Below are 27,903 nucleotides of genomic sequence, written 5' to 3'. Positions count from 1 at the left end.
GTTGCTACTGAGTTGACTGAACCTCTGGGGCCCAGAACCCCCTTTTTATTTGACATTTCACACAGAAATTCCCCTAAACTGCCCAGATACAGTGGTCACCTGACCTTTCCAGAGGCCAGTGGCGGAAGTATAGGGGTCGCTGAGGTCGCCATGGCGACTGGGCCCCATACTGCAGGGGGCCCTTGCGGGCCCCCCTGTTTATCTTGATAGGAGCGGGGCAGTTGAGATCGATCTCCCCGATCGTCAGCCGAACTGTAATCGGCACTGTGCAGGGAGCTTGTCACACTGATCTAAAGTGAAAGCACAGTGTGTGCGGTGCTCTTTGTCTCCCCCTACAGTGCAGTACCCGGCTGGAAGAGGTAAGGTAAAGCACTGCCGTTTTTGAAAAGGCTTTCTGTATGTGTGTATGTATGTGTTCTTATGTGTGTTTTTATGTGTGTTTGTGTATGTGTTTATGTGTGTATTTATATATGTATATGTGTTTGTGTGTGTATATACAGTATATGTGTGTGTATATTATGTGTGTGTTTATCTATGTGTATGTGTGTGTTTAGATGCAGTGGTGGTCCATGCATTAAGGGCGCACGGGTGCCGCCCCCTCTCTCCTGCCACCTCCTCTATCACCAATAGATAGATTCATGCATTGCATGAATCCATCTATGGCCGCCGCTGCCACCCCCTATTCAAGCGCCCAGCCCCTTTTTGGGCGCAGGGAACCTGAATTACAGCGGCGGGGGGGGGGGGTTGGGTGTTTTTGAAGCACCGGATTAGAGCCATAGGCTCTAATAGGCATCAAAAAAGGTGACCTCACAGGCCACTCAGCTATTTTAGAAAAGCAAATGACTATTCGCTTTCCTAACACTAAACTGCCTCTCCGCCAATCAGGTGCTCGGGTCTGTTACCCGTCACCTGATTGGCTGAAACGACAGGCGCCGCTTTTGGATGCCTATCAGGAGGAGAGGACGGGAGATGAGGACAGCAGGAGACGCATGGAGGACCCCACTCTTCGCAGTCACCCGCTGCCCCACCAAGACAGGGTAAGTGCCGGTGAGCGGTCGGGGGTCACACTGGGGGCATTCAAGGGCACATTGGGAGCATTTAATGGGCACACGGGCAGCTTTTGATGGGCACACTGGCAGCTTTTGATGGGCACACTGGCTGCGTTTGATGGGCACAGTGGCAGCGTTTGGCACAGTGGCTGCAATTGATGGCCCAGTGGCTGCATTTGATGGAACACTGGCAGCATTTAATGGGCACAGTGGCAGCGTTTGATGGCACAGTGGCAGCATTTGATGGGCACACTGGCAGCATTTACTGGGCACAGTGGCAGCATTTGATGGGCACACTGGCAGCGTTTGATGGGCACACTGGCAGCGTTTGATGGGCACAGTGGCTGCGTTTGATGGGCATAGTGGCAGCGTTTGGCACAGTGGATGCAATTGATGGCACAGTGGCTGTGTTTGATGGCACACTGGCAGCATTTAAGTGGCACAGTGGCAGCGTTTGATGGCACAGTGGCAGCGTTTGATGGGCACAGTGGCTGCAATTGATGGCACAGTGGCTGCAATTGATGGCACAGTGGCAGCGTTTGATGGGCACAGTGGCTGCATTTGATGATTTTTTTTCAAAAAATGTTTGCGCCCCCCAAAAAATTTTGAGCACCAGCCGCCACTGTTTAGATGTATGTATGCACATTTTATGTATGCATGTTTAATCCTGACACCCTATATGTGTACAATCAGGACTGATTTTTTTTTTTCTTGCTCGTTCAAAGTACCAGCAACAAAATGCTTTTCCTCTGAAAAGCGATCCATGCTCAGATCACTTTTCAGAGGCATTTGACAGCCGGTAAAGAGGCAATATGTTGCCTCCTGACCACCTGTTTTAACCCCTTAAAGTGATTGTAAAGGTTTGTTTTTTTAAATAACAAACATGTCATACCTTCATTGTGCAGTTAGTTTTTAAACCAATTTTAAACCTGAGGGGGATACTAAAAACCCCGCTGAGGCAATCCCACGAGAGAAGGGGGGCTTAAAACTGTTTTCCCCCCTTTTCCTTTTATTCTTGGGTTCCACAGGGATCGGCCAGCTATGGAATACGAATGGAATTCATCTTTAATGCATGGAAAAGCGTTGTGTTATCATGTGCTTGAATGAGTCTTTAGGGCAGATACAGAATGGTGATTGGGATCTGCTTTAGGTTACACCAGTCTGCCTTTTACATTGCATTTGTGAATACCAGTAGATTCATTAAAGCAGAACTCCAGGATTTTCAAAAAATCCCCATTAGTACATTCCCCAAACAAAACACTAAACAGTTATTACATTTGGGAAATTTCTTACCGTTTAAGTGATATGTCTGATTGAATTTTCAGGCTGTCAGCTCTGTGATTCAAAAAATGCAGCCTGTATTCTGGCAGGGAGGATCTCTTAGAACAGTGATTTCATCATATCCTCTTCTCTCTCTCTAACTGTAATCAGCCTACATTTCCCATGAATCCTTGGGATTAGAGTGAATGTGGGAGGTACACTAGGCTTGTATGAAAATGTGAACTCGCCCATTTCAACATAAATCACACCCCTCATTCTGCAGCCAGCAATCCATGCTACCCAGTAACATACGGTATGATAGGTTACAGCCTAATAAATGCAAAGCCTTTTAATATACATGCATATTAATATAATATTAATTTAATGCATTAAATATAAATGCAAACCAGTGCAACGTGTCAGTGTCCACCAGTGCCGAATGTCAGGGATCACCAGCGCCAATTGTCAGGGACCATCAGTGCCGAATGTCAGGGATCACCAGCGCCAAATGTCAGGGACCACCAGTGCCGAATGTCAGGGACCACCAGCGCCAAATGTCAGGGACCACCAGTGCCGAATGTCAGGGACCACCAGTGCCGAATGTCAGGGACCACCAGTGCCGAATGTCAGGGACCACCAGCGCCAAATGTCAGGTACCATCAGCGCCGAATGTCAGGGACCACCAGTGCCGAATGTCAGGGACCACCAGTGCCGAATGTCAGGGACCACCAGTGCCGAATGTCAGGGACCACCAGCACAGAATGTCAGGGACCACCAGCGCCAAATATCAGGGACCACCAGCGCCGAATGTCAGGGACCACCAGCACCGAATGTCAGGGACCACCAGCGCCAAATGTCAGGGACCACCAGTGCCGAATGTCAGGGATCACCAGCGCCAAATGTCAGGGACCACCAGTGCCGAATGTCAGGGACCACCAGCGCCAAATGTCAGGGACCACCAGTGCCGAATGTCAGGGACCACCAGTGCCGAATGTCAGGGACCACCAGTGCCGAATGTCAGGGACCACCAGCGCCAAATGTCAGGTACCATCAGCGCCGAATGTCAGGTACCACCAGCGCCGAATGTCAGGGACCACCAGTGCCGAATGTCAGGGACCACCAGTGCCGAATGTCAGGGACCACCAGCGCCGAATGTCAGGGACCACCAGCACAGAATGTCAGGGACCACCAGCGCCAAATATCAGGGACCACCAGCGCCGAATGTCAGGGACCACCAGCACCGAATGTCAGGGACCACCAGCGCCAAATGTCAGGGACCACCAGCGCCGAATGTCAGGGACCACCAGTGTAGATCAGGGATTATTATCAGAAATCACTTGTATGACACACACTGGGATCTCCCGCTGTGTCAGGTATTGTATATGAGAACACTGATCGCTGATGTCCACCTCCCGCCGATATTGTGATTGACAGCGCACTGTACCGGCGGAAAGCGGTACATCAGCTATTGGTGTTCTCATATACAATACCTGACACAGCAGGAGATCCCAATGTGTCATACAAGTGATTTCTGATAATAATCCCGCTCTGCACAGAGATGGTGGGCGGGGGGGGGACGGAGTGGAGGGGCTGTGACTGGCAAGAGCTGAGGAGGGAGGAGAGAGGAGAAGGAGGACACCTCCTCCATGGGCGGCACAGACCGGGGTCCATGAGACCCCTTCCGCCCACTACATGTCTGCTTCCTCCTGCTTGGCTTTCAGAGGACTACAACTGGGAGTGTCCGACCGCTGGCTATGGATACGGGAGGACTAGCAGCCAGCGGCCTTACAAACAGGAAGTCACCAGGAAATAACGGTTTTTCAGCAAGTTCAGCAACCTATTACAGAGGAACTACAGAGCTCAGAAGAACATGGGTGACATACTTGGTGAAGGTAGGAGATCAGCAACATGGACAAAAAAATTAATTTGCCCGGAGTTCTGCTTTAAGAGATTATTTAACTCTGTTTTGACTGTGGATGCAGTACAGACAACCACAGATGACATGAAAAATTCTCATAGTTGATTTTGTACCATCACATGCTGCCATCTAGTGGCTACATGTCTTTGCAAGTATTTTGTATATAACGTTTTTTTTTTATTGTATTTCTGAGGGTTTACAAAGTACAGTAAAACCTTAGTTTGAGAGTAGCTTGGTTTGAGAGCGTTTTGCAAGACAAGCAAAATTAATAAATTTCGACTTGATATACAAGCGATGTCTTGATATACAAGTAGCGTCACGTCACAACTGAGTATAAAAGAGAAGAGAGGTGTCTCTAAGTGTAGCAATATGGTTACATTTAATGAAGGTACAACATTTAGCAACTCATATGGTTGCTAAATGTTGTACCTTCATTAAATGTAACCATATTGCTACATTTAGAGGCGCCTCTCTTCTCTTTTGTACTCTGTAGCTCCTGCTGGATTTTGATTCTAATCCCCTTGTGGAGGCTTCCATTTGTGGATGGACATTTTATGGTTACACAACCTGGTAACATTGCTATAATCTTTTTATATGGACTATAAACTGAAGGACCTATGAATAAATGGTTGTGGAATGAATCATTTGAGTTTCCATTATTTCTTATGGGAAAATTCACTTTGATATACAAGTGCTTTGGATTACAAGCATGTTTCCGGAATGAATTATGCTCACAATCCAAGGTTTTACTGTATTTTCATTTTGGATGATAAGCTTTGTTTGCTTTTTCATTTGTTCTTATCTATGGATGTTCATACTTATAACACTTTTTTTTTACACTTTTTTTATAGATTGTATTAGCTAGAAAAGTTAGCGATAGTGGATATGAAAATGATACTTTCCATTCCCTCCTCTCTATTGCGGCATATTGCAGGATCATGCTTGTTAACATGCCCATTGCCACAACCACACATGTTACGTATATAGTGCGCTGTAGTGAAAAAAAAATTTCAATGGCACCCAATGTACTATCCCAACGCAACTTCACATGAATTGCATAGCACCAGAAGGCAATAGGGTGGATTTGCTAAAGGCAAATAGACTGTGCACTTTGCAAGTGCAATTGCACTGTGAAAGGGGATTTGCGCTAGAGCTTAGTAAATAAGGTGAAGCTTCACTTTGCAAAGAATACGCAATCACATGCAAGAAAAATAAAATAACAGCATTTTTTACTGTACGTGATTGGATGATGGAAGTCAGCAGAGCTTCCCCTTATTTACAAAGCTCTGGAGCAATGGCCCTTGCAGACTGCAGATCAATGGAGTATGTGCTTTACTTTACAAATCTTTTGCCAACTGGTAAACCACTCTCTAAATCTCTGTTTCATTTCAGTATTTGTTTTTCTCGAGCGGCCATTCAAGAGTGGTAAGTTATATATTAAAAAAAAAATAAAGAAAAAAATGATCCATACATTTATTTTATTTTTTTACAATACACCACATATACATTGTTTTTTGTTTTTTTGTTCTTTTTTTTTTGTTTGTTTTTTTTACAAATTAGACATTTTAACACAAGGGCATTAAAATACAAAATTATAATTTATGACAACAATATTTTTTCAAGATGAGTTTTTTTTTAACCTGGAAGCAGTTTATACTAAAATGTTTCTAAGCCTTAATGTGCACTAAATCTATTTTATACCCGCATTGCTGTACAACTGAGCTTTATTATGAGTTCAGGGTAGACAGCACCATGGAGGTTTAAAAGAAGGTTTAGGGACGATTAACATCTACGCTTGTGTTAACGTGTGCGTAACCACAATGCAAGGCAAATTATTCTACATGTATTGACGTGTTGCAGTGTCATTTATATTGAATAACACCCCAACACAATAAGGCAATGCACAGGCATTGCAAGACACTGCAACACATGACAGCACACCATAGCATGTTGGAGAGAAAAATTGGAACGTCTTGTATTTGATGCGTTGGAAACTCGATAACTTTAATGGACGTTAGCGCACATCAAAAACACACGTTAACACAAGTGCATTAACACAGTGTACAAATGTAAATGGTCCCTTAGTGTATATAAGGGTTTAGTCCTAAAGAAAACAAATGCAGTCAATGATCCATCAGAGTGCACCTTGGGTAACCATTGAGATCTAAACCTTGGCTATTCTGACAAAGATCAAGGCTGCCCGGTTACATGGTGTAAATGGGCAGCATTGTGGGGTTCAGGTGCTGCGAACTGCAGTGGAGTGCTGGTATGTGAACAAGTCCTTAAAGTGTTTTTAAAGCCAAAGAACAAACATTTAATATAATACAGGTTAACAGTTCTTAGTGGTGGTATCTGTATTCATTTTTTTTTAAGGATTTTTTTCTTTATTTTCACCTGGTGGTCTGCCAGTAACACTCCATGTCGTAGACCTAGGGCAGTGATGGTGAACCTTGGCACCCCAGATGTTTTGGAACTACATTTCCCATGATGCTCAACTACACTGCAGAGTGCATGAGCATCATGGGAAACGTAGTTCCAAAACATCTGGGGTGCCAAGGTTTGCCATCACTGACCTAGGGTAACAATACCAACACTCTGCACTTTATCTGTTAGCTTAGGTTCACATCTATGTACTACGTGTGCTTTCACATCTATGTACATTGATGTGTGTTTGTACACACATTGCATTATAGAGTAGAGTTAAGCTCCGCGCTCAGGATAGTATAAGGTTGCAGCCTCCCCTATTCAGTTACCAGCAGGAACATAGCAGGAAATGTACGAAAAGTTCTGGACAGCCACACACCGGGAGAAATTTCAAGTGTCTTTATTACAGAAACTGGATCATGAAGTACACAAGACACCACCGCAAGAAAGTACAGGAAAACAGCTGACGCGTTTCACACTTATGCTAAGTGCTAACTCATGAGTAAGCACCTAGCATAAGTGTGAAATGCGTCAGATGTTTTCCTTTACTTTCTTGCTGTGGTCTCTTGTGTACTTCATGATCCAGTTTCTATAACGAAGACACTTGAAATTTCTCTCGGTGTGTGACTGTCCAGAACTTTTCGTACATTTCCTGCCTGCTTCAGCATTAGCCAGCACCTGGGGCTCTTCTTTCCTGGAGGTAAAGGATTCATTTATTCCGGTCTGGATCTACCTGTGCGGTGGAATCTCTCTCGTCCCAGCACAAACTTACAAAGAATAAAAACAAAACAAGTTGGGGTGAATGGCGCTACCTTCCTAGCTGTCACGTGGGGGTGAGTAAAAATAAGTGTATATAAATGAATATAGCTGCCTATAGGCCAAGGAAAAAGATATTATCCCCAATAATGCAAGGAGCATACAGTCATATCAATATAAGTGACATAAAAGCAAACAATAATATTAAAAACCTAGTGGGCCTATACGTGTGCAAAATGAAGTATAGATAAGTTGGTGAGATAAATCAAAGTGATGTAATTCACAATATTAAAGCCTGAAGTCATCAAAAGCTTTCATAAAAATAATCTCAGAAAAATGTATGTAACATGCAAAAAATTATATATAAAAAAAAACACAAATCCCTGATGTAGCAAAGTCCAAAATTGATATGGAAAAGCCATAAAATACAGTGATAAAAAAGAATAAAGAAAAAGAAATATACTAGTGCAAAAAGAGTTTATATATGAAGCTCCAAAATGGCCAAATGGCCAAAAACATTCAAGTTACTCTTGTGTTCAGCAAAATACAGGTGACTCATGTGCTCCCTCTGATGGGTCTCCACTCACCAGCTCCCTGTAGCCTGAATGTACAGCTATTCAGCACAACATCACACCAGAACCTCTCCCAGCTACCCGGATCGTGTGAGGAGCCTGTGGGATGCAGTAGAACTGCCAGGAATATATACTTATGATGAGTATTACTCCCACTTATATCTTGACCCATCCCTGACAAGCTGTTTGGAACAAGTGATCGGTGAAACCCCTCCGGATGCCCTGACGGGGTGGACAGAACTGCAGAGGTCCTACAGATCACCACAAGCTGGAGAAGGACCACGAGTGGAGCCACCAAGGGACATCATCCAAAGTTACCCTACATGCCTTTTACCCCTGTAGGGGTACAGGGAGCTGGTGAGTGGGGACCCATCAGGGGAAACACAAGAGTCACTTGAATGTTTTTGGACATATGGCCATTTTGGAGCTTCACATATAAACTCTTTTTGCACTAGTATATTTCTTTTTTCTTTTTTATCACAGTATTTTATGGTTTTCCATATCAATTTGGGACTTTGCTACATCTGGGATTTGTGTTTTTTTTATATATTTTTTGTGTTACATACATTTTTCTGAGATTATTATTATGAAAGCTTTTGATGACTTCAGGCTTTAATATTGTGAATTACATCACTTCGATTTATCTCACCAACTTATCTATACTTCATTTTGCACACGTATAGGCCCACTAGGTTTTTAATATTATTGTTTGCTTTTATGTCACTTATACTGATATGACTGTATGCTGCTTGCATTATTGGGGCTAATATGTTTTTCCTTGGCCTATAGGCAGTTATATTCATTTATATACACTTGTTTTTACTCACCCCCACGTGACAGCTAGGAAGGTAGCGCCATTCACCCCAACTTATTTTGTTTTTACACATTGCATTATGACATCCCATCATTTGAATGGCCCATCTCTGCAGATCAAAGGTGTGGATACTTCTTGTTCTCAAGCAGTGCACCACAATGCATGGCATTACTATGCATTGCAGTGCAGTGCAACACATGTGCGTTGGCAAGGTGCATTGGGGTAGCATTAAGAGTGAATGGCACTACAGTGCACCGACAGACAACACCCGCCTTTCCATGTATGCTAGCACAGGGCATAGATGTGAATACAACAAGAGAAGTTCCAGTCTCCCCCCCCCAAAAAAAAATCAGCAGCTACAAATACTGTAGCTGCTGACTTTTAATGTAAGGACACTTACCTGTCCAGGGGTCCAGCACTGTCCTCACCCGACATGGTTCTTTACTGCGTTTTGGGTCCCTAGCATTGGCATCATAACTAAGGGAGACCGGCAGTGAAGCTGCAAGACTTCCCATTACACATGCCCGAGACGCGCTGCACTTTGTGAATAGTCTCGCAGGCTTCTGGGACCTATGATGTGCCCCAGAAGGCTGCGGACGAAAGGGGGGGGTTCACCTTTTGGGTAAAGTTCCTCTTTAAGGAGCAGTGTTGTCACCCTAGTGTAATATCTTCATATACACCTTCCTCTGTTCCTCCCCCCCCCCCCCCGATGAACCTGGATTTAACATTTTGTCAATCAAATTATTTTGTTTTCAAGAAAAATCTCTATTTTCTTTTTTTCTATATCGAATCCGTCAGACTTTGGCGTGATCGTGTGAAGACAAGTCCGTTCGTTAGGAAAGTCCGTCGGAAGTCCATCGGATAGACCGCCGGACCAGTCTGGTCGAAAAGTCTGCCCGTGTGTACGTGGCATAAGGTTTTTGTACGCCTTTCACTAGTTTGTTATAGTGCCACTATTTACAGTATATATAAATGTTGTGGTAGATTTATTATTATATACTGTTTATTTAAAGTGTCAGCTAGATATTCCCTCATTTATTTTACTCATCCATTAATGGCGCAGTGATAAGATCAACAGTATAGGAGGGTTTATACTTTAGATCCTGTGGATTGTCCTGTTACACTAGAGCAGGGGTCTCAAACTGGCGGCCCTCCAGCTGTTGCAAAACTCCAAGTCCCATCATGCCTCTGCCTGTGGGTGTCCTGCTTGTAACTGTCAGCCTCGCAATGCCTCATGGGACTTGTAGTTTCACAGCTGGAGGGCCGCCAGTTTGAGACCCCTGCACTAGAGTGTAACAGCCTGCATGGTATTGCTACAGATGACGTCAATTATGACGAAACGTATTGGAAAGAGCTAATGCATGTGACATTGCCACGCTTGCATGCAGTTTCTGGAATACTTGGAATTGTTTACTACTATGTTTTGTATACACAGCACTGTTTTTATGATCTACATGTGAGTAGCTTTGCATTATACTTTTAATAAATGTGTTTTATGGATTGCCACTATGTGGGTTTATCTGTTTTGAATCTATGAGGAGTCTTGCACTACCATCGTGGCCATATGTATCCATTATATTCCTGAGGAACCAGAGATATCATGAGGATTAGATGTAAATATCTGGGTCTCATTACCGAATACTAGGATATTATTTGCAGGCCTATCTGACTCCATAATAGAGTCCAAAGATTCTGGTAAGAGGCCATTTATTTACTGGTGATGGTCCATGTGGTGAATATAGAGTTTTTTTAGACACTCCTCATTACACACTACAACAGGTGGATGTTGATTGGGGGCTGTTGTTTTCATTTATGCACATTTTAAACAGACTTATAATTTATATATACATATATTTTTTCACATACGTTTTTCACTGTGCCAATGTGGTTTCCAGTATATTATTATTAGCATTGCAGAATTTAGTTTATTTAGCAGATAGCACAGCTAATCCGCATTTGTAAAGCGATGCTGGGAATGTGTTCTTTCAAAAGGAGCAGTGTTGTCACTCTAAGCTTCTGTCCTGATTTTAAATACAAACATCTACCCCTCGCCTCATCTTCATTACACAGCGGGGCAGCTAAGCAACTTTTTCAATATATGTACTCATGACTCCTAAACATCTCCTATTTATGCGTTTTCACCATCTCAGTTGTCTGTAACATTGAGTGTATGTATATACAGCAGTATTTTTTGTGGCTCTCAAGACAGGCAGAAGAACGCTGGGTACAGAGGGGTACAGAGAGCTGTAAAACGCATTAAATGCAAATTCAGTGCAAAGGCCAACCAACAGATTTCCTGGATGCATGTCATGTGACATCACTGGAGGTTCATCAATTGCATGCCACATTCTTTATAAATGTGTAACAAAATTCATGATTGTATCTGGAGCCATTTTTCTCTTGCAGTAGGAGCTGGCCATGATTAACACAACATTATTTCTCCCAACTAGAGTGAGGAATAAGAAGAAGTTGTTGGAAATAATAGTAATTTGTTCTCAGCTGCTAAGATATGACTACACTGTCCCTCTACTGAAACATGGACATAGAGAAGAGAACAGACTCATTCCAAGGGAGCGCAAAGCTTTCCACACATATTATAATTCTTCCAGGGTTCTTCCAGGAACACACATACCTTAAATGTTCTTCTGCAATACAATTAGACTCCAAAAAAATAGCTAAATAGCAGTTTTTTTACCTGCCAAAGAATTTGTATTTTTGTCCATCTAGTCCTGAGATTTACATATCCTTGACATGCAGCATAGCCTGGTGGTTAACACCACTTCCATTTAAAGGGTAGGAAACTTTCCCACAAAGTTCCCACAAGCAGGTTTAGCCCCCCAAAATAGCTCTACTTACCTAATCAAGGTATTGTGTTCATTTAATGTCCATACACGGGCAGTTCGTCTCAATAGACTATCAATCCACCCGGTTCAACTCTACAGGTCTGTACATCACATACACAGACATTAGATCAAGGACCAAGGGACTATACCGTGGGTCTCGGAGTGAGATTCAGTACAACAAAGTGGCGGTTGGGCTACACCTGTTCAGGGGGTTGGTGGCAAAAGGGTAAGGAAACTTTGTAGGAAAGTTTCCTTAAGGTGGCCATACACTAGTGGAATTTTTGGGGGAAATTTTTAGTTTTAAGAATGTTCTTTCGATTTTATAATCATTCATGGGGACAAATCGGCACTTGTCTTTCACCGCAATGAGAAGAAAAGTCAAAGGAGCAGCAGGATTAGAACTTTTTCTTGAACAAACAAATTTCTAACAGTGTATGTGTTTTTTTGTATGGGAGAGTCCATTCATTCGCAAATGTAAAAAGCAAACAAAATTCTGAAGTACTTTCAAAGGACATTCATCAAGTGTACTGAGAATTTTCATAAGAACATTCAAATGAATGTTCTCTCAAAAATCTGCTAGTGTGTTGCCAGCTTTATCTTAAAAGGAATGCACTGGTATCCTTTTTTTCTACCTGCCGCCTGCTGACTAGACAATGAAAGAGCAGAAGCAGACTAATGAGGTCTTCCTATGCCGCGTACACACGGTCGGACTTTCCGGCATACTTGGTCCGGCGGACCAGAGTGTGCCGGACAATCCGCCCGTGTGTAGGCGCCGGCGGACTTTTCCGGCGGACTTTTTCCCAAAAGCCCGCCGGACCTAGATTTGAAGAAAGTTTTAAATCTTTCCGCCGGACTCAGTTTCGGGCGGAAAGTCCGCTCGTGTGTGTGCTGGTCCGACGGAAAGCCCGCTCGTGTGTATGCTGGTCCGACGGACCAGATACGACTCGAGGGCAGGGTATTGCATCTCGCGCTCGCTGCAATAGGAAAAACACATTTTCCTATTGCGGCGAGCGCGGGGCATACCAGGCCCTTAGGTCTGGTATGGATTATAAAGGGAACCCCCTACGCCGAAAAGACGGTGTGGGGTCCCCCCTAAAATCCATACCAGACCCCGATCCGAGCACGCAGCCTGGCCGGTCAGGAAAGGGGGTGGGGACGAGCGAGCGCCCCCCCCCTCCTGAACCGTACCAGGCCGCATGCCCTCAACATGGGGGGTGGGTGCTTTGGGGGAGGGGGGCGCCCTGCGGGGCCCCCCACCCCAAAGCACCTTGTCCCCATGTTGATGAGGACAAGGGCCTCTTCCTGACAACCCTGGCCGTTGGTTGTCGGGGTCTGCGGGCGGGGGCTTATCGGAATCTGGGAGCCCCTTTAATAAGGGGGCCCCCAGATCCCGGCCCCCCACCCTATGTGAATGAGTATGGGGTACATGGTACCCCTACCCATTCACCTAGGGAAAAAGTGTAAGTAATAAAACACACTACACAGGTTTTTAAAATATTTTATTAAACAGCTCCGGGGGGGATCTTCCTCCGGCTTCGGGGGTCCCTCCGCTTCATCTTCTCCCGGCGTCCGGTTGGTTCTTCTCCCGGTGTTCCAGTTCTTCGGCCGGCTCCTCTGCTGTCTTCAGGTAGCTCTCTTGCCAGCAGAGGTCCGGACTCCTGGGCTTCTGGGCTTCTGGGCTTCTCTTCTCTTCTCCAGATGTTGACACGACGCTCTCTCCGGCTGGACTGCTCTCCGAGGGCTGCGTTGTGACTTATATAGGCGGAGACCCCGCCCCCTTTTGATGTCACAGTCCCTGGGCATGCTGGGACTGTGACGTTTTAGGGGGCGTGGTCAACATCACCCAGTGACCACGCCCCCTAAAACGTCACAGTCCCAGCATGCCCAGGGACTGTGACCTCAAAAGGGGGCGGGGTCTCCACCTATATAAGTCACAACGCAGCCCTCGGAGAGCAGTCCAGCCGGAGAGAGCGTCGTGTCAACATCTGGAGAAGAGAAGAGAAGAGAAGAGAAGAGAAGAGAAGAGAAGAAGCCCAGAAGCCCAGAAGCCCAGGAGTCCGGACCTCTGCTGGCAAGAGAGCTACCTGAAGACAGCAGAGGAGCCGGCCGAAGAACTGGAACACCGGGAGAAGAACCAACCGGACGCCGGGAGAAGATGAAGCGAAGCCGGAGGAAGATCCCCCCCCGGAGCTGTTTAATAAAATATTTTAAAAACCTGTGTAGTGTGTTTTATTACTTACACTTTTTCCCTAGGTGAATGGGTAGGGGTACCATGTACCCCATACTCATTCACATAGGGTGGGGGGCCGGGATCTGGGGGCCCCCTTATTAAAGGGGCTCCCAGATTCCGATAAGCCCCCGCCCGCAGACCCCGACAACCAACGGCCAGGGTTGTCGGGAAGAGGCCCTTGTCCTCATCAACATGGGGACAAGGTGCTTTGGGGTGGGGGGCCCCGCAGGGCGCCCCCCTCCCCCAAAGCACCCACCCCCCATGTTGAGGGCATGCGGCCTGGTACGGTTCAGGAGGGGGGGGCGCTCGCTCGTCCCCACCCCCTTTCCTGACCGGCCAGGCTGCGTGCTCGGATCGGGGTCTGGTATGGATTTTAGGGGGGACCCCACGCCGTTTTTTCGGCGTAGGGGGTTCCCTTTATAATCCATACCAGACCTAAGGGCCTGGTATGCCCCGCGACGGGGCTCGCAAGGTGTCAATCTCGCCGATAAAAGCGGCAAGATTGACATCCTTTTCTAGTCCCGTCGCACCTGAGTCACGTTCAAAATGAACGGACTTGTCCGTGTGTGGGCAAGTCCGTTCATTCTGAAAGTCCGCCGTAACTCCGGCGAAAGTCCGTCGGAAAGACGGGCGGACTTAGCCCGCCGGAAAGTCCGGTCGTGTGTGGGCAAGTCCGTCCGTTTTAAAGTCCGGCGCACCTGGCGGACAAAGTCCGTCGGAAAGTGTGCCGGACCAAGTAGGATAGAAAGTCCGACCGTGTGTACGCGGCACTACTCACTTTGCTCTCTTCTCTTACCTCCATGTTCCTCATCAGCACATTTACATGAAGCACACCAAATTGACTCCCAGTCCAACCCCTCTGTTTTTTAGTCTGAGTTCTGCTGTATAGGAGCTGATACCATATCAAATTCAGATACTTACATTAGTCACATTAAAAAAATACATTTATGTACTAATGAACACAGAGCTGTATTACTCTGTGTATTTTATAACTACCTAGATTTCAGTTTTAAGTAACAGCTTGTAAAATGCAATGCTTTCACCATTTTATTGATGTTTGATATTTCACTAACAAACCTAAAATGCTTGCCATCGCATTAGTGCAAGTGAGGGGGGCAGGTTTGTTTGCCGCCCCCCCGCCCCCTTTAAATATTGAGCACTGGCAGCCACTGGACTGTTCCATACCACCACATGTTACAATGATTTTTAGAATGATAACATTCTGAACACATCTGTTCTTAGGGATTCCCATCTTGTCATTTTACAATGAAAATGTACCCAGACATATTAAAATGCATTTTCTGATTTATGTAAATAAAGCAGGAAAAGTCAAAAAGTATTTTTTAAATATGTTTTTCCAGTGGCAAATTAGGACTGTCCCAGTAAAATCAGGACAATTCCTACTATATTTAGGAGTGTGTACGAGCCAATCACTGTTACCTAATGGTCTTCTTCATCATAAGCCCAACCACAGGCATCCATATAAATGAGATTCTTCCGATAGTGTCTTCTGTAAGCATTCACTTTGCATTCACTAATGTTAATCTCATTATTATCTGTTTTATAAACCTACAGTTGTTTTCCAGGTTCACAAAGCACTGTTGACCTTTGGCAACACCAGTACTGGCCTTCGAGATGCCAAGAAGATCCAACATTTTCACAAATAAATAAGTCCACATTTTTTTTATAATATTTGATGATCAGCGGCAAAAAATAAAATTTGTTCTAGAACGCTTCTGTGAATTCCTCCATTCACTGGCACTTTGGAGGAAATTTAGGCCAAAGTTCTCATTATTTCCAATGTCATGTAAAAATTTCAGATTGGCCTGTTCTAGATCCTAGGTGTTCTTCATTTCTAGCTTTTACATAACACTTGATTAGCTACTGGTCTTTTTTAATACAGAGCTCAGTCATTCTGCTGATTGCCACCTTCACTATCAGACCTCCGAATTGGTTCCCCTCGAGCTGATTTCACTGGTAGCCGGCTGAAGTGACCCCTGGAGTAAGTTGCATTTGAAGCGTCTAAGTCTTCTTCTTCCTGGGAGACTCCATCACCAATTTTCCCATCTACATCTAGAAAGAGAGGCAACGGTAATCAGAAATTAGTTATTTTCCTGATGATTGTCTGGAAAGGTTCTAATTTATTCAGGTTTTGGAATAACTAATAGTAGTTGTCACTTTCAACTGGACATGTTCCTAACAGAAAGGAGCAAGCCAACTTTACAGAACAAGTCCAGCTGAAGGTGACTACTACTTCAATTAATCTAGACAACCTCTATTTTCTGATTCATACAAAAGAAGATTGTAGAAATCAGCTCAGTTATTGCAAGATGTGTGTATGTATGTGTGTGTATATATATATATATATATATATATATATATATATACATATATATATATATATATATATATATATATACATACATATATATATATATATATATATATATATATATATATATATATATATATATATGTGTATATATATATATATACAAATACATACATACATACACATATATATTTTTGTGAGTTTGCCCACTTGCAAAGTAATGTAGAGTCTATAATTTTTTTTTTTTTATCATAGGTGTATTTTAAACGAGACAGAATATCAACCAAAAATCCAGAAAAAACACATGATACAAATGTTACAAATTGAGTTGCAGTTCAGTGAGTAAAATGAGTTAGTACTTGGTGGATAAACCCTTGTTGGCAAGCACACAGGTAAGACTTTTCTTGTAGTTGGTTACCAGGTTTGCACACATCTCAGGAAGGGTTTTGGTCCACTCTTCTTTACAGATCTTCTCTAACTCCTTAAGGTTTATTGGCTGTCGCTTAGCAACTCGAAGTTTCAGCTTCCCCCATACATTTTCTATAGGTTTAAGGTCTGGAGACTGGCTGGTCCACTCCATGACCTTAATGTGCTTCTTCTTGAGCCACTCCTTTGTTATCTTGGTGGTATGTTTTGGGTCATTGTCATGCTGAAAGACCAATCCATGACCCATCTTCAGTGATCTGGCTGAGAGAAGAAGGTTCTCATCCAAGATTTTACAATACATGGCCCCGTCCATTGGCCCCTCAATGCGGCAAAGTTGGCCTGTAACTTTAGCAGAGAAACAGCCCCAAAGCATAATGTTTCTGCCTCCGTGCTTGACTGTAGGGATGATGACCTTAAAGCCATAGCCTGTATTCTTCTTCCTCCCAACACAGTGAGTCGAGTTAATGTCAAAGAGCTAAATTTTGGTCTCATCTGACCACATCACTTTCTCCCAATCCTTCTCTGAATCATTTAGATGTTCATTGACAAATGGGCCTGTACATGTGCCTTCTTGAGGAGGGGGACCTTGCAGCCACTGCAGGATTTCAATGCATGGCGGCGTATTGTGTTACCAATGGTTTGTTTGATGACTGTGGTGCCAACTGCCTTAAGTTAATTCACAAGTAGGGATGAGCCGAACACCCCCCGGTTCGGTTCGCACCAGAACCCGCGAACGGACCGAAAGTTCGCACGAACGTTAGAACCCCATTGACGTCTATGGGACTCGAACGTTCGAAATCAAAAGTGCTCATTTTAAAGGCTAATTTGCATGGTATTGTCCTAAAAAGGGTTTGGGGACCCGGGTCCTACCCCAGGGGACATGTATCAATGCAAAAAAAACTTTTAAAAACGGCCGTTTTTTCGGGAGCAGTGATTTTAATGATGCTTAAAGTAAAAAAAAAAAAGTGAAATATTCCTTTAAATATCGTACCTGGGGGGTGTCTATAGTATGCCTGTAAAGTGACGCGTGTTTCCCATGTTTAGAACAGTCCCTGCACCAAATGTCATTTTTAAAGGAAAAAATCTCATTTAAAACTGCTTGCGGGTTTAATGTCATGTCGGGTCATGGCAATATGGATGAAAATCAGTGAGACAAACGGCATGGGTACCCCCCAGTCCATTACCAGGCCCTTTGGGTCTTGTATGGATATTAAGGGGAACCCCGCACCCAAATTAAAATAAGGAAAGGTGTGGGGCCACCAGGCCCTATATACTCTGAACAGCAGTATACAGGCGGTGCAAACAAGACAGGGACTGTAGGTTTGTTGTTAAGTAGAATCTGTTTGTAATTTTGAACATTTTTAACGTGTTTAGCTCCAGCCAAAAAATCTTTTCTAAGCTTTTTGGAAAACATAGGGAAGGGTTATCACCCCTGTGACATTTGTTTTGCTGTCTTTCCTCCTCTTCAGAAGATTTCACCTCACTTTTTTGTCCCAATGAAAAATGTTTTTTGAAAATTTGGGTTTTTTTGTGGAACAAGGATTGGAAAGCATCAGTGGAAAGGAGAAATTGTTTTCCCATATTATCTCTTACAGGAGAGAATTTCCCTTCCTAGGGGTAGATTTCATCTCACTTCCTGTTGTCTCCTTCCGTTTGCAAGTAGGAGTCGTTTGTAAGTTAGATGTTTGAAAGTAGGGTCCTGCCCTATATACTCAGCAGAAATTTGGGCCTTAGGTGTTGCTGTGGCCACAACACTGTAAGCCCTCACAGGGCCCTGCTGTGAAATATTAGATCAAGAATTGTAATTACATGCCCCTGTTGAACAGGAGCTGAAAAATTAGGCCTTAGGCACTGGTGCTGGTGCCACAACACTGCAACCCCTCACAGACACTCTAGTTGGAACGCAGGAACGAGCCCTGCTGCAAAGTATTGCTTCAAAAATTGTAATTACACGCCCCTGTTAGACAGGGGCAGAAAAATTGGGCCTTAGGCACTGGTGCTGGTGCCACAACACTGCAACCCCTCACAGACACTCTAGTTGGAACGCAGGAACGAGCCCTGCTGCAAAGTATTGCATCAAAAATTGTAATTACACGCCCCTGTTAGACAGGGGCAGAAAAATTGGGCCTTAGGCACTGGTGCTGGTGCCACAACACTGCAACCCCTCACAGACACTCTAGTTGGAACGCAGGAACGAGCCCTGCTGCAAAGTATTGCATCAAAAATTGTAATTACACGCCCCTGTTAGACAGGGGCAGAAAAATTGGGCCTTAGGCACTGGTGCTGGTGCCACAACACTGCAACCCCTCACAGACACTCTAGTTGGAATGCAGGAACGAGCCCTGCTGCAAAGTATTACATCAAAAATTGTAATTACACGCCCCTGTTAAACAGGGGCTGAAAAATTGTGCCTTAGGCACTGGTGGTGGCGCCCAGAACCAAAAATGTTCTTACAAGCTATCAGCGTGATGATTGAGGAGGAAGAGGATAATTACTCAGGGATAGTCACTCAGCATCAGCATAGGCAGTCTTTGAAGGGATCTGAGATTTCAAAAAAAATTATTCGGTTACATCAGCATCAGGTGTTTGGTAGCTGGTGGTGATCCAAGACTCATTCATTTTTATGAAGGTCAGCCGATCGACCGAGTCGGTGGACAGACGCACCCTGTGATCGGTTACCACGCCTCCAGCAGCACTGAATGTGCGTTCCGAAAGAACGCTGGATGCAGGACAGGCCAGTAGCTCAATTGCATACTGTGCAAGCTCTGGCCAGTGATCCATCCTCAAGACCCAGTAACCCAGAGGATTTTCGGTGGGAAAGGTGTCCAAGTCTGATCTTGCCCCTAGGTATTCCTGCACCATGTAAAACAGACGCTGGCGATGGTTGCTGGAACCGATCATACCTTGGGGCTGCGGACCAAAAAATTGTCTGAACGCATCGGTCAGACGGCCACCTTCTCCACCGCTCCTTCTTTGACTGACCGAAGCCTCAGCAACACGTTGTCCAGAAACAGGAGTTTGTAACCTCCCAGTCTCTGGGAACGCGTTGCACAGACCTTTCTGCAAGGCCTCCCGAAGATGTTTCATCCTCTGCTCCCTCTGCGATGGCAAGATAAGGTCCGCAACCTTACCCTTGTAACGTGGATCAAGGAGGGTTGCCAGCCAGTATTGGTCCTTCTCCTTGATACCACGAATACGAGGATCCTTACGCAGGCTTTGCAGGATCAGGGAGGCCATGCAGCGTAGGTTTGCTGAGGCATTCGGTCCGGAGTCCTCTGGGTCACTAAGAACGACATGGTCCGCAGCCACCTCCTCCCAGCCACGTACAAGTCCATGTGTTTCTTGGGACTGATCCCTTAAAGACTGCTGCTGATGCTGAGTGCCAGGCTCCACCTCCATACTGACACAATCTTCCTCCTCCTCCTCCTCCTCTTCCTCCTCGTCCTCTTCCTGTGTGCGGGCACGCAGGAACACTGTCTGGATAAAGGGGGCCTTGAGAGCTAAGGAAGTCCTCCTCTTCCTGCCTCTGTTCTGCCTCAAGTGCCCTGTCCATTATTCCACGCAGCGTGTGCTCCAACAGGTGGACAAGGGGGACAGTGTCACTGATGCATGCACTGTCACTGCTCACCATCCTCGTGGCCTCCTCGAATGGTGACAGGACAGTGCATGCATCCCTGATCATGGCCCACTGGCGTGGGGAAAAAAAACCAAGCTCCCCTGACCCTGTCCTGGTGCCATAGTCGCACAGGTACTCATTGATGGCCCTCTGCTGCGTGTGCAGCCGCTGCAGCATGGCCAACGTTGAGTTCCACCTGGTGGGCATGTCACAGATTAGGCGGTTCTTGGGCAGGTTAAACTCCTTTTGGAGGTCCGTCAGCCGAGCACTGGCATTATATGACCGGCGGAAATGCACACAGACTTTCCTGGCCTGCCTCAGGACATCCTGTAAGCCCGGGTACCTGCCCAAGAACCGCTGCACCACCAAGTTAAGGACGTGAGCCAAACAGGGCACATGGGTCATTTGTCCCTGTCGGAGGGCAGAGAGGAGGTTGGTGCCATTGTCGCAAACCACCATTCCTGCCTTAAGTTGGCGTGGCGTCAACCACCTCTGAACCTGCCCCTGCAGAGCTGACAGAACCTCTGCCCCAGTGTGGCTCCTGTCCCCCAAGCACACCAGCTCAAGCACCGCATGGCATCTTTTGGCCTGCGTACTTGCGTAGCCCCTTGAATGCCTACGGAGCACCGCTGGTTCCGAGGAAGAGGCCATGGAGGAAGAAGAAGAGGAGGGGGTGGAGGAGAGAGGTGTGTCACAATCAGCATTTTGGAGGCGTGGTGGCGGAACAACCTCCAACACTACTGCACCTTGTCCTGCATCCTTCCCAGCTGCCAGCAGAGTCACCCAATGCGCCGTGAAACTTAGGTAACGTCCCTGTCCATGCCTGCTGGACCATAAGTCAGCGGTAATATGCACCTTACCGCTGACTGCCCTGTCCAGCGAGGCATGGACATTGCCTTCCACATGCCGGTAGAGAGCCGGAATCGCCTTCCGTGAGAAAAAGTGGCGTTTGGGTACCTGCCACTGAGGAACCGCACATTCCACAAACTCACGGAAGGGGGCAAAGTCTACCAACTGAAAAGGCAGCAGTTGAAGTGCTAGCAATTTTGCCAAGCTAGCATTCAACCGCTGGGCATGTGGATGGCTGGGAGCAAACTTCTTTCGGCGGTGCAGCAGCTGGGGCAGGGAAATTTGCCTGGTACAATCTGACGTCGGTGTACCAAAAGCAGATTGCCCACAAGTACTTGGCTGTGACACACCTAATTCTACACCTTCATTCCTCTCACTGCAGGTCTCAGAGAGGACTGAAGGTCTAGTGGGGTTGGAAATCTCAGCTGATGAGGAGCAAGGAGAGATCCTCTTTGTTCTTTGGTGTGGGTCTTTTAGATACGCTTGCCAACGAACTGCATGGCAGGTCAACATATGTCTGGTCAAGCATGTGGTACCCAAGCGGGAGATGTTTTGGCCACGCGAGATACGCTTGAGACATATGTTGCAAATAGCAGCGGTGCAATCTGATGCACTCGTCTCAAAAAAGGCCCACACCAAAGAACTTTTTGAATAACGCGCAGAGACTGCAGCGCCCTGCACATGTGGAGCTTTGGGGTGTGATGCAGTCAATGTGCTGCCCTTAGGCTGGCCCCTGGAGGGCATCCTGCCTCGTTGGTGATGTGCCTCCGCCTCCTCCTCCTCCTCCTCCTCCTCTCTCCTATCAGGCACCCACGTTGAGTCAGTGACCTCATCATCCCCTCCCTCCTCATCACTGGAGCAAACCTGGCAGTATGCTGCAGCAGGGGGAGCATGACTGCCAGATTGCTGTCCTTCTTGGGCACCCCCTCTGTCCGTGCTCATGTTACTGCCTTCATCGAGCTCAGTATCGTCATCAGAGCCTTCCAAACGCTGGGCATCCTCCTGGAGCATGTACCCAACACTGTGGTCAAACAGTTCGAGGGAATCCTCATGAGGACATGGTGGAGCTAGGGAAGGAGTCACTGATGACATTGAGCTGAGGGAAGAGGCCGCTGCTTTGCCAGACAAAGCACCCTGGGCATGGGTGAGAGAGGATGAGGAGGATGAGGACGGCTTGGTCATCCACTCGACCAAGTCTTCCGCATGTTGCGGCTCAACACGGCCAGCTGCCGAAAAAAAGGCCAAGCGTGTCCCATGGCCACGTGCTGATGAGGATGCACCGTCTCCACGACCAGCACTAGACACAGAGCCTGCTTGCCCTCTCTTATTGGCTTGTGACTGTCTGCCTCTCCTTCTTGGCCTTCCAGACATACTAATGGCCTGTAGCTGCACTAAGCTGGGATAGAACACCTGTAATTTTCTTCAGGTAGCTTTATATACTGTAACCAGACAAGCCTGCCTGTCAGTAGGAAGATAACAGGAACGGATCTAGCTGAACACTGTGAGCAGGACGCACTGTACTAAATGTAAATAGTCTAGCTGCCTGACCGTGGTACTAATAGGATCAAATAGAACACCTGTAATTTTCTTCAGGTAGCTTTATATACTGTAACCAGACAAGCCTGCCTGTCAGTAGGAAGATAACAGGAACGGATCTAGCTGTACACTGTGAGCAGGACGCACTGTACTAAATGTAAATAGTCTAGCTGCCTGACCGTGGTACTAATAGGATCAAATAGAACACCTGTAATTTTCTTCAGGTAGCTTTATATACTGTAACCAGACAAGCCTGCCTGTCAGTAGGAAGATAACAGGAACGGATCTAGCTGAACACTGTGAGCAGGACGCACTGTACTAAATGTAAATAGTCTAGCTGCCTGACCGTGGTACTAATAGGATCAAATAGAACACCTGTAATTTTCTTCAGGTAGCTTTATATACTGTAACCAGACAAGCCTGCCTGTCAGTAGGAAGATAACAGGAACGGATCTAGCTGAACACTGTGAGCAGGACGCACTGCACTAAATGTAAATAGTCTAGAAGATAACAGGAACGGATCTAGCTGAACACTGTGAGCAGGATGCACTGCACTAAATGTAAATTGTCTAGAAGATAACAGGAACGGATCTAGCTGAACACTGTGAGCAGGACGCACTGCACTAAATGTAAATAGTCTAGAAGATAACAGGAACGGATCTAGCTGAACACTGTGAGCAGGACGCACTGCACTAAATGTAAATAGCAGGAACGGATCTAGCTTAACACTGTGAGCAGGACGCACTGCACTAAATGTAAATAGTCTAGAAGATAACAGGAACGGATCTAGCTGAACACTGTGAGCAGGACGCACTGCACTAAATGTAAATAGCAGGAACGGCTCTAGCTGAACACTGTGAGCAGGACGCACTGCACTAAATGTAAATAGCAGGAACGGATCTAGCTGAACACTGTGAGCAGGACGCACTGCACTAAATGTAAATAACAGGAACGGATCTAGCTGAACACTGTGAGCAGGACGCACTGCACTAAATGTAAATAGTCTAGAAGATAACAGGAACGGATCTAGCTGAACACTGTGAGCAGGACGCACTGCACTAAATGTAAATAGCAAGAACGGATCTAGCTGAACACTGTGAGCAGGACGCACTGCACTAAATGTAAATAGCAGGAACGGATCTAGCTGAACACTGTGAGCAGGACGCACTGCACTAAATGTAAATAGCAGGAACGGATCTAGCTGAACACTGTGAGCAGGACGCACTGCACTAAATGTAAATAACAGGAACGGATCTAGCTGAACACTGTGAGCAGGACGCACTGCACTAAATGTAAATAGCAGGAACGGATCTAGCTGAACACTGTGAGCAGGACGCACTGCACTAAATGTAAATAGCAGGAACGGATCTAGCTGAACACTGTGAGCAGGACGCACTGCACTAAATGTAAATTGCAGGAACGGATCTAGCTGAACACTGTGAGCAGGACGCACTGCACTAAATGTAAATAGTCTAGAAGATAACAGGAACGGATCTAGCTGAACACTGTGAGCAGGACGCACTGCACTAAATGTAAATAGCAGGAACGGATCTAGCTGAACACTGTGAGCAGGACGCACTGCACTAAATGTAAATAGTCTAGATAGAAGATAACAGGAACGGATCTAGCTAAACTGAATACAGTGTATATATATATATGCAACACCTGGGATGCATATATATACACAATACACTGTAAGTGCAGCTAACTGACTGACTGTTCTGCCTAATCTATCTAACTCAAATCAAATGACACTGTCTCTCTCTCTCTCTATCTCTCAGCACACCGGAACACACACTACACAGGGCCGCCGTGCAGGCGGCCTTATATAGTGTGGGGTGTGTACTAAATCCCCTGAGCCATAATTGGCCAAAGCCACCCTGGCTTTGGCCAATTACAGCTCTCTCTACTGACGGCGCTGTGATTGGCCAAGCATGCGGGTCATAGTGCATGCTTGGCCAATCATCAGCCAGCAATGCACTGCAATGCCGCAGTGAATTATGGGCCGTGACACGCCACACGAATTTAGCGCGAACGGCCCATATCGTTCGCAATTCGGCGAACGGGCGAACAGCCGATGTTCGAGTTGAACATGGGTTCGACTCGAACACGAAGCTCATCCCTATTCACAAGCTCCTCCATTGTAGTTCTGGGCTGATCCTTCACTTTTCTCATGATCATCCTTACCTCATGAGGTGAAATCTTGCATGGTGCTCCAGCCTGTGGGCGATTGATGGCTATTTTGTATTTCTTCCATTTGCAAATAATCACTCCAACAGTTGTCTCCTTCTCACCAAACTTCTTGCTGATGGTCTTGTAGCTCATTCCAGCCTTGTGCAGGTCTACAATCTTGTCCCTGACATCCTTTGACAGCTCTTTGGTCTTGCCCATGATGGTAGGTTTGAAGAAAGAGATTCTGTGGACAGGTGTCTTTTATACACATAACGAGTGGCCGTTAGGCGCACCTTCCTAAATTGATGGGACTAATCTGTGTCCCACATGAGCACATACTGTTAGCCAGTCTGTGGGAGTCAGAATTATTGTTGGTTGGTAGGGGATCAAATACTTATTTCACTCACTGAACTGCAACTCAATTTATAACATTTGTATCATGTTTATTTTCTTGATTTTTGGTTGATATTCTGTCCCTATCATTTAAAATACACAATTATAGACCCTTCATTTCTTCGTTAGTGGGCAAACTAACAAAATCTGCAGGGGATCAAATCATTATTTTAGCCACTGTGTATATATATATATGTATATATATATATATATATATATATATATATATATACACAGTATCTCACAAAAGTGAGTAGTACACCCCTCATATTTTTGTAAATATTTTATTATATATTTTCATGTGACAACACTGAAGAAATAACACTTTGCTACAATGTACACTACAAGTAGTGAGTGTACAGCTTGTATAAGAGTGTAAATTTGCGGTCCCTTCAAAATAACTCAACACACAGCCATTAATGTCCAAACTGCTTTCAACAAAAGTAAGTACACCCCTAAGTGAAAATGTCCAAATTGGGCCCAAAGTCTCAATATTTTGTGTGGCCACCATTATTTTCCAGCACTGCCTTAACCCTCTTGAGCATGGAGTTCACCAGAGCTTCACAGGTTGCCACTGGAGTCCTTTTCCACTCCCCCATGACGACATCACAGAGCTGGTGGATGTTAGATACCTTGCGGTCCACCACCTTCCGTTTGAGGATGCCCCACATATGCTCAATAGGGTTTAAATCTGGAGACATGCTTGGCCAGTTCATCACCTTTACCCTCAGCTTCTTTAGCAAGGCAGTGGTTGTCTTGGAGGTGTTTTGGGGTCGTTATCATGTTGGAATACTGCCCTGCGGCCCAGTCACCAAAGGGAGGGGATCCTGCTCTGCTTCAGTATTTCACAGTACATGTTGGCATTCATGGTTCCCTCAATGAACTGTAGCTCTGCAGTGCCAGCAGCACTCATGCAGCCCCAGACCATGACACTCCCACCACCATGCTTGACTGTAGGCAAGACACCTTTGTCTTTGTACTCCTCACCTGGTTGCCACCACACACGCTTGACACCATCTGAACCAAATAAGTTTATGTTGGTCTCATCAGACTACAGGACATGGTTCCAGTAATCCATGTCCTAATGCCCTGTACACACGGTCGGATTTTCTCACGGAAAATGTGTGATAGGACCTTGTTGTCGGAAATTCCGACCGTGTGTGGGCTCCATCACACATTTTCCATTGGAATTTCCGACACACAAAGTTTGAGAGCTTGCTATAAAATTTTCAGACAACAAAATCCGTTGTCGGAAATTCCGATTGTGAGTACACAAATCCGACGCACAAAGTGCCACGCATGCTCAGAATAAATTTTAGACATTAATGGCTGCCTGTTAAGTTATTGTGAGGGGACAGCAAATTTACACTGTTATACAAGCGGTACACTCACTACTTTACATTGTAACAAAGTGTAATTTCTTCAGTGTTGTCACATGAAACGATATAATAAAATATTTACAAAAATGTGAGGGGTGTTCTCACTTTTGTGAGATACTATATATATATATATATATATATATATATATATGAGGTGTATGTACAGGGAGTATACATAGTAGTCCTAATTGTCTGTTCTACAATTCACAATTGTTTGTTCTAAAATGGGGTATCCCATAATTCCCTAATACCCATCCAAGTTTAATCCCCCCAATAAAACAAAAGAAAACAAGCTATGGACTGGTCTGTGTTACTGACTGACTGTAAGATGGACGTCTGGCTGGGCAGGGTGACAACTTTCAGCAACCCCTAATGGGGGCATGGCTCTCTCTCTATATATATATATATATATATATATATATATATATATATATATATATATATATATATACATATACATATATATAAAAAGAGAGATAAATAGATACCATATACAATGTATAAAGTAAACTGTACATGTTGGTATCCTATAGAAAATAGTCTACAGCAGCCTTTCTCAACCTTATTACCACCCCAAGGAACACTTGAAAGAATTTCCCGGTGTAGGGGAATCCCTGTTAAAGCCAATTCATTGTGGGTCACTAGGTAAAATGCACCCTACATCCGTGGTCTGTGGGAAAAAATGCCTTCCCTACAGTGGTGGTCAGAATGCCAGACAGATGATTGGTGTCATGCTGCTGGCTCTTTTAAGTAGCACTGGTCCTCAAACTATGCAGGCACCATCAAATGGGCCTTCTTTTTAAAACATGAGCCAAGTTCTGATTGGGACCAGGTGCTTTTTTATCTTCACTGACCCAAGAAAAGCACAGCTTTACACAAGTGAAGTTGTCACAAGTGATGATATATGTACTTCAAGTTGCCAAGCCATGCCCAAGACAGGGCTTTATTAGCAATCCATGAAAGGATTTAACAATGAAATCTACCCGAATCCCAACAACCAGTCTTTTATTGAATCTGAAGTTTGACAAATATACAGTACAAATATATATGTTTTTAGCAAATAAAAGGAAGACTGGAACCCTATCTTTTAATTGCAGCTCTAGTTGGAATTACACTTTAATGGGCTTATTTGGAGCAAGAAAAGGGAAAATAAACCCTTGGACACCTCCCATTTGGCCAATGAATTTGATAAATGGTCTGGCCACTTTTAATGCTGGGCTTCTGTTCTAAGAAAAGACCCACATCTTGAAGCACCTGCTTCGGCTGTTTATAAGATAGTAAGGCACACGTGTACTGGCAGTTCCCTTTACTGGGGATAACATCCCATATCCCTT

At 45.2% G+C, this 27,903-nt stretch overlaps 1 protein-coding gene and 1 long non-coding RNA gene across 5 annotated transcripts in view; one reads left to right on the top strand and one right to left on the bottom strand.

The window, feature by feature from the left end:
* Positions 1-3,923: 3,923 nt before the first annotated feature.
* On the top strand, positions 3,924-10,489 carry LOC141133247 (uncharacterized). The gene is made up of 3 exons (XR_012243029.1): positions 3,924-4,201; positions 5,620-5,652; positions 9,592-10,489. It is a non-coding gene; the product is annotated as an uncharacterized lncRNA (long non-coding RNA).
* A 4,321-nt stretch (positions 10,490-14,810) lies between these two features.
* Positions 14,811-27,903, bottom strand: part of GMIP (GEM interacting protein) — a 152,089-nt gene continuing 138,996 nt past the window's right edge. For 3 of the 4 annotated variants that reach the window (XM_073622506.1, XM_073622508.1, XM_073622509.1), the window contains one exon: positions 14,811-15,939. In XM_073622506.1, coding sequence (XP_073478607.1) covers positions 15,773-15,939 — 167 coding nt within the window. In that variant the 3' untranslated portion in view covers positions 14,811-15,772. The remainder of the gene's footprint in view (positions 15,940-27,903) is intronic. The other variant, XM_073622507.1, reaches the window with a different exon arrangement.

This window comes from Aquarana catesbeiana, linkage group LG03 (assembly GCF_042186555.1).
Source record: "Aquarana catesbeiana isolate 2022-GZ linkage group LG03, ASM4218655v1, whole genome shotgun sequence".
Lineage (NCBI taxonomy): Eukaryota > Metazoa > Chordata > Amphibia > Anura > Ranidae > Aquarana > Aquarana catesbeiana.
Note: the sequence above shows the minus strand (reverse complement) of the source record. Positions and strands in the feature narration are given on the sequence as shown.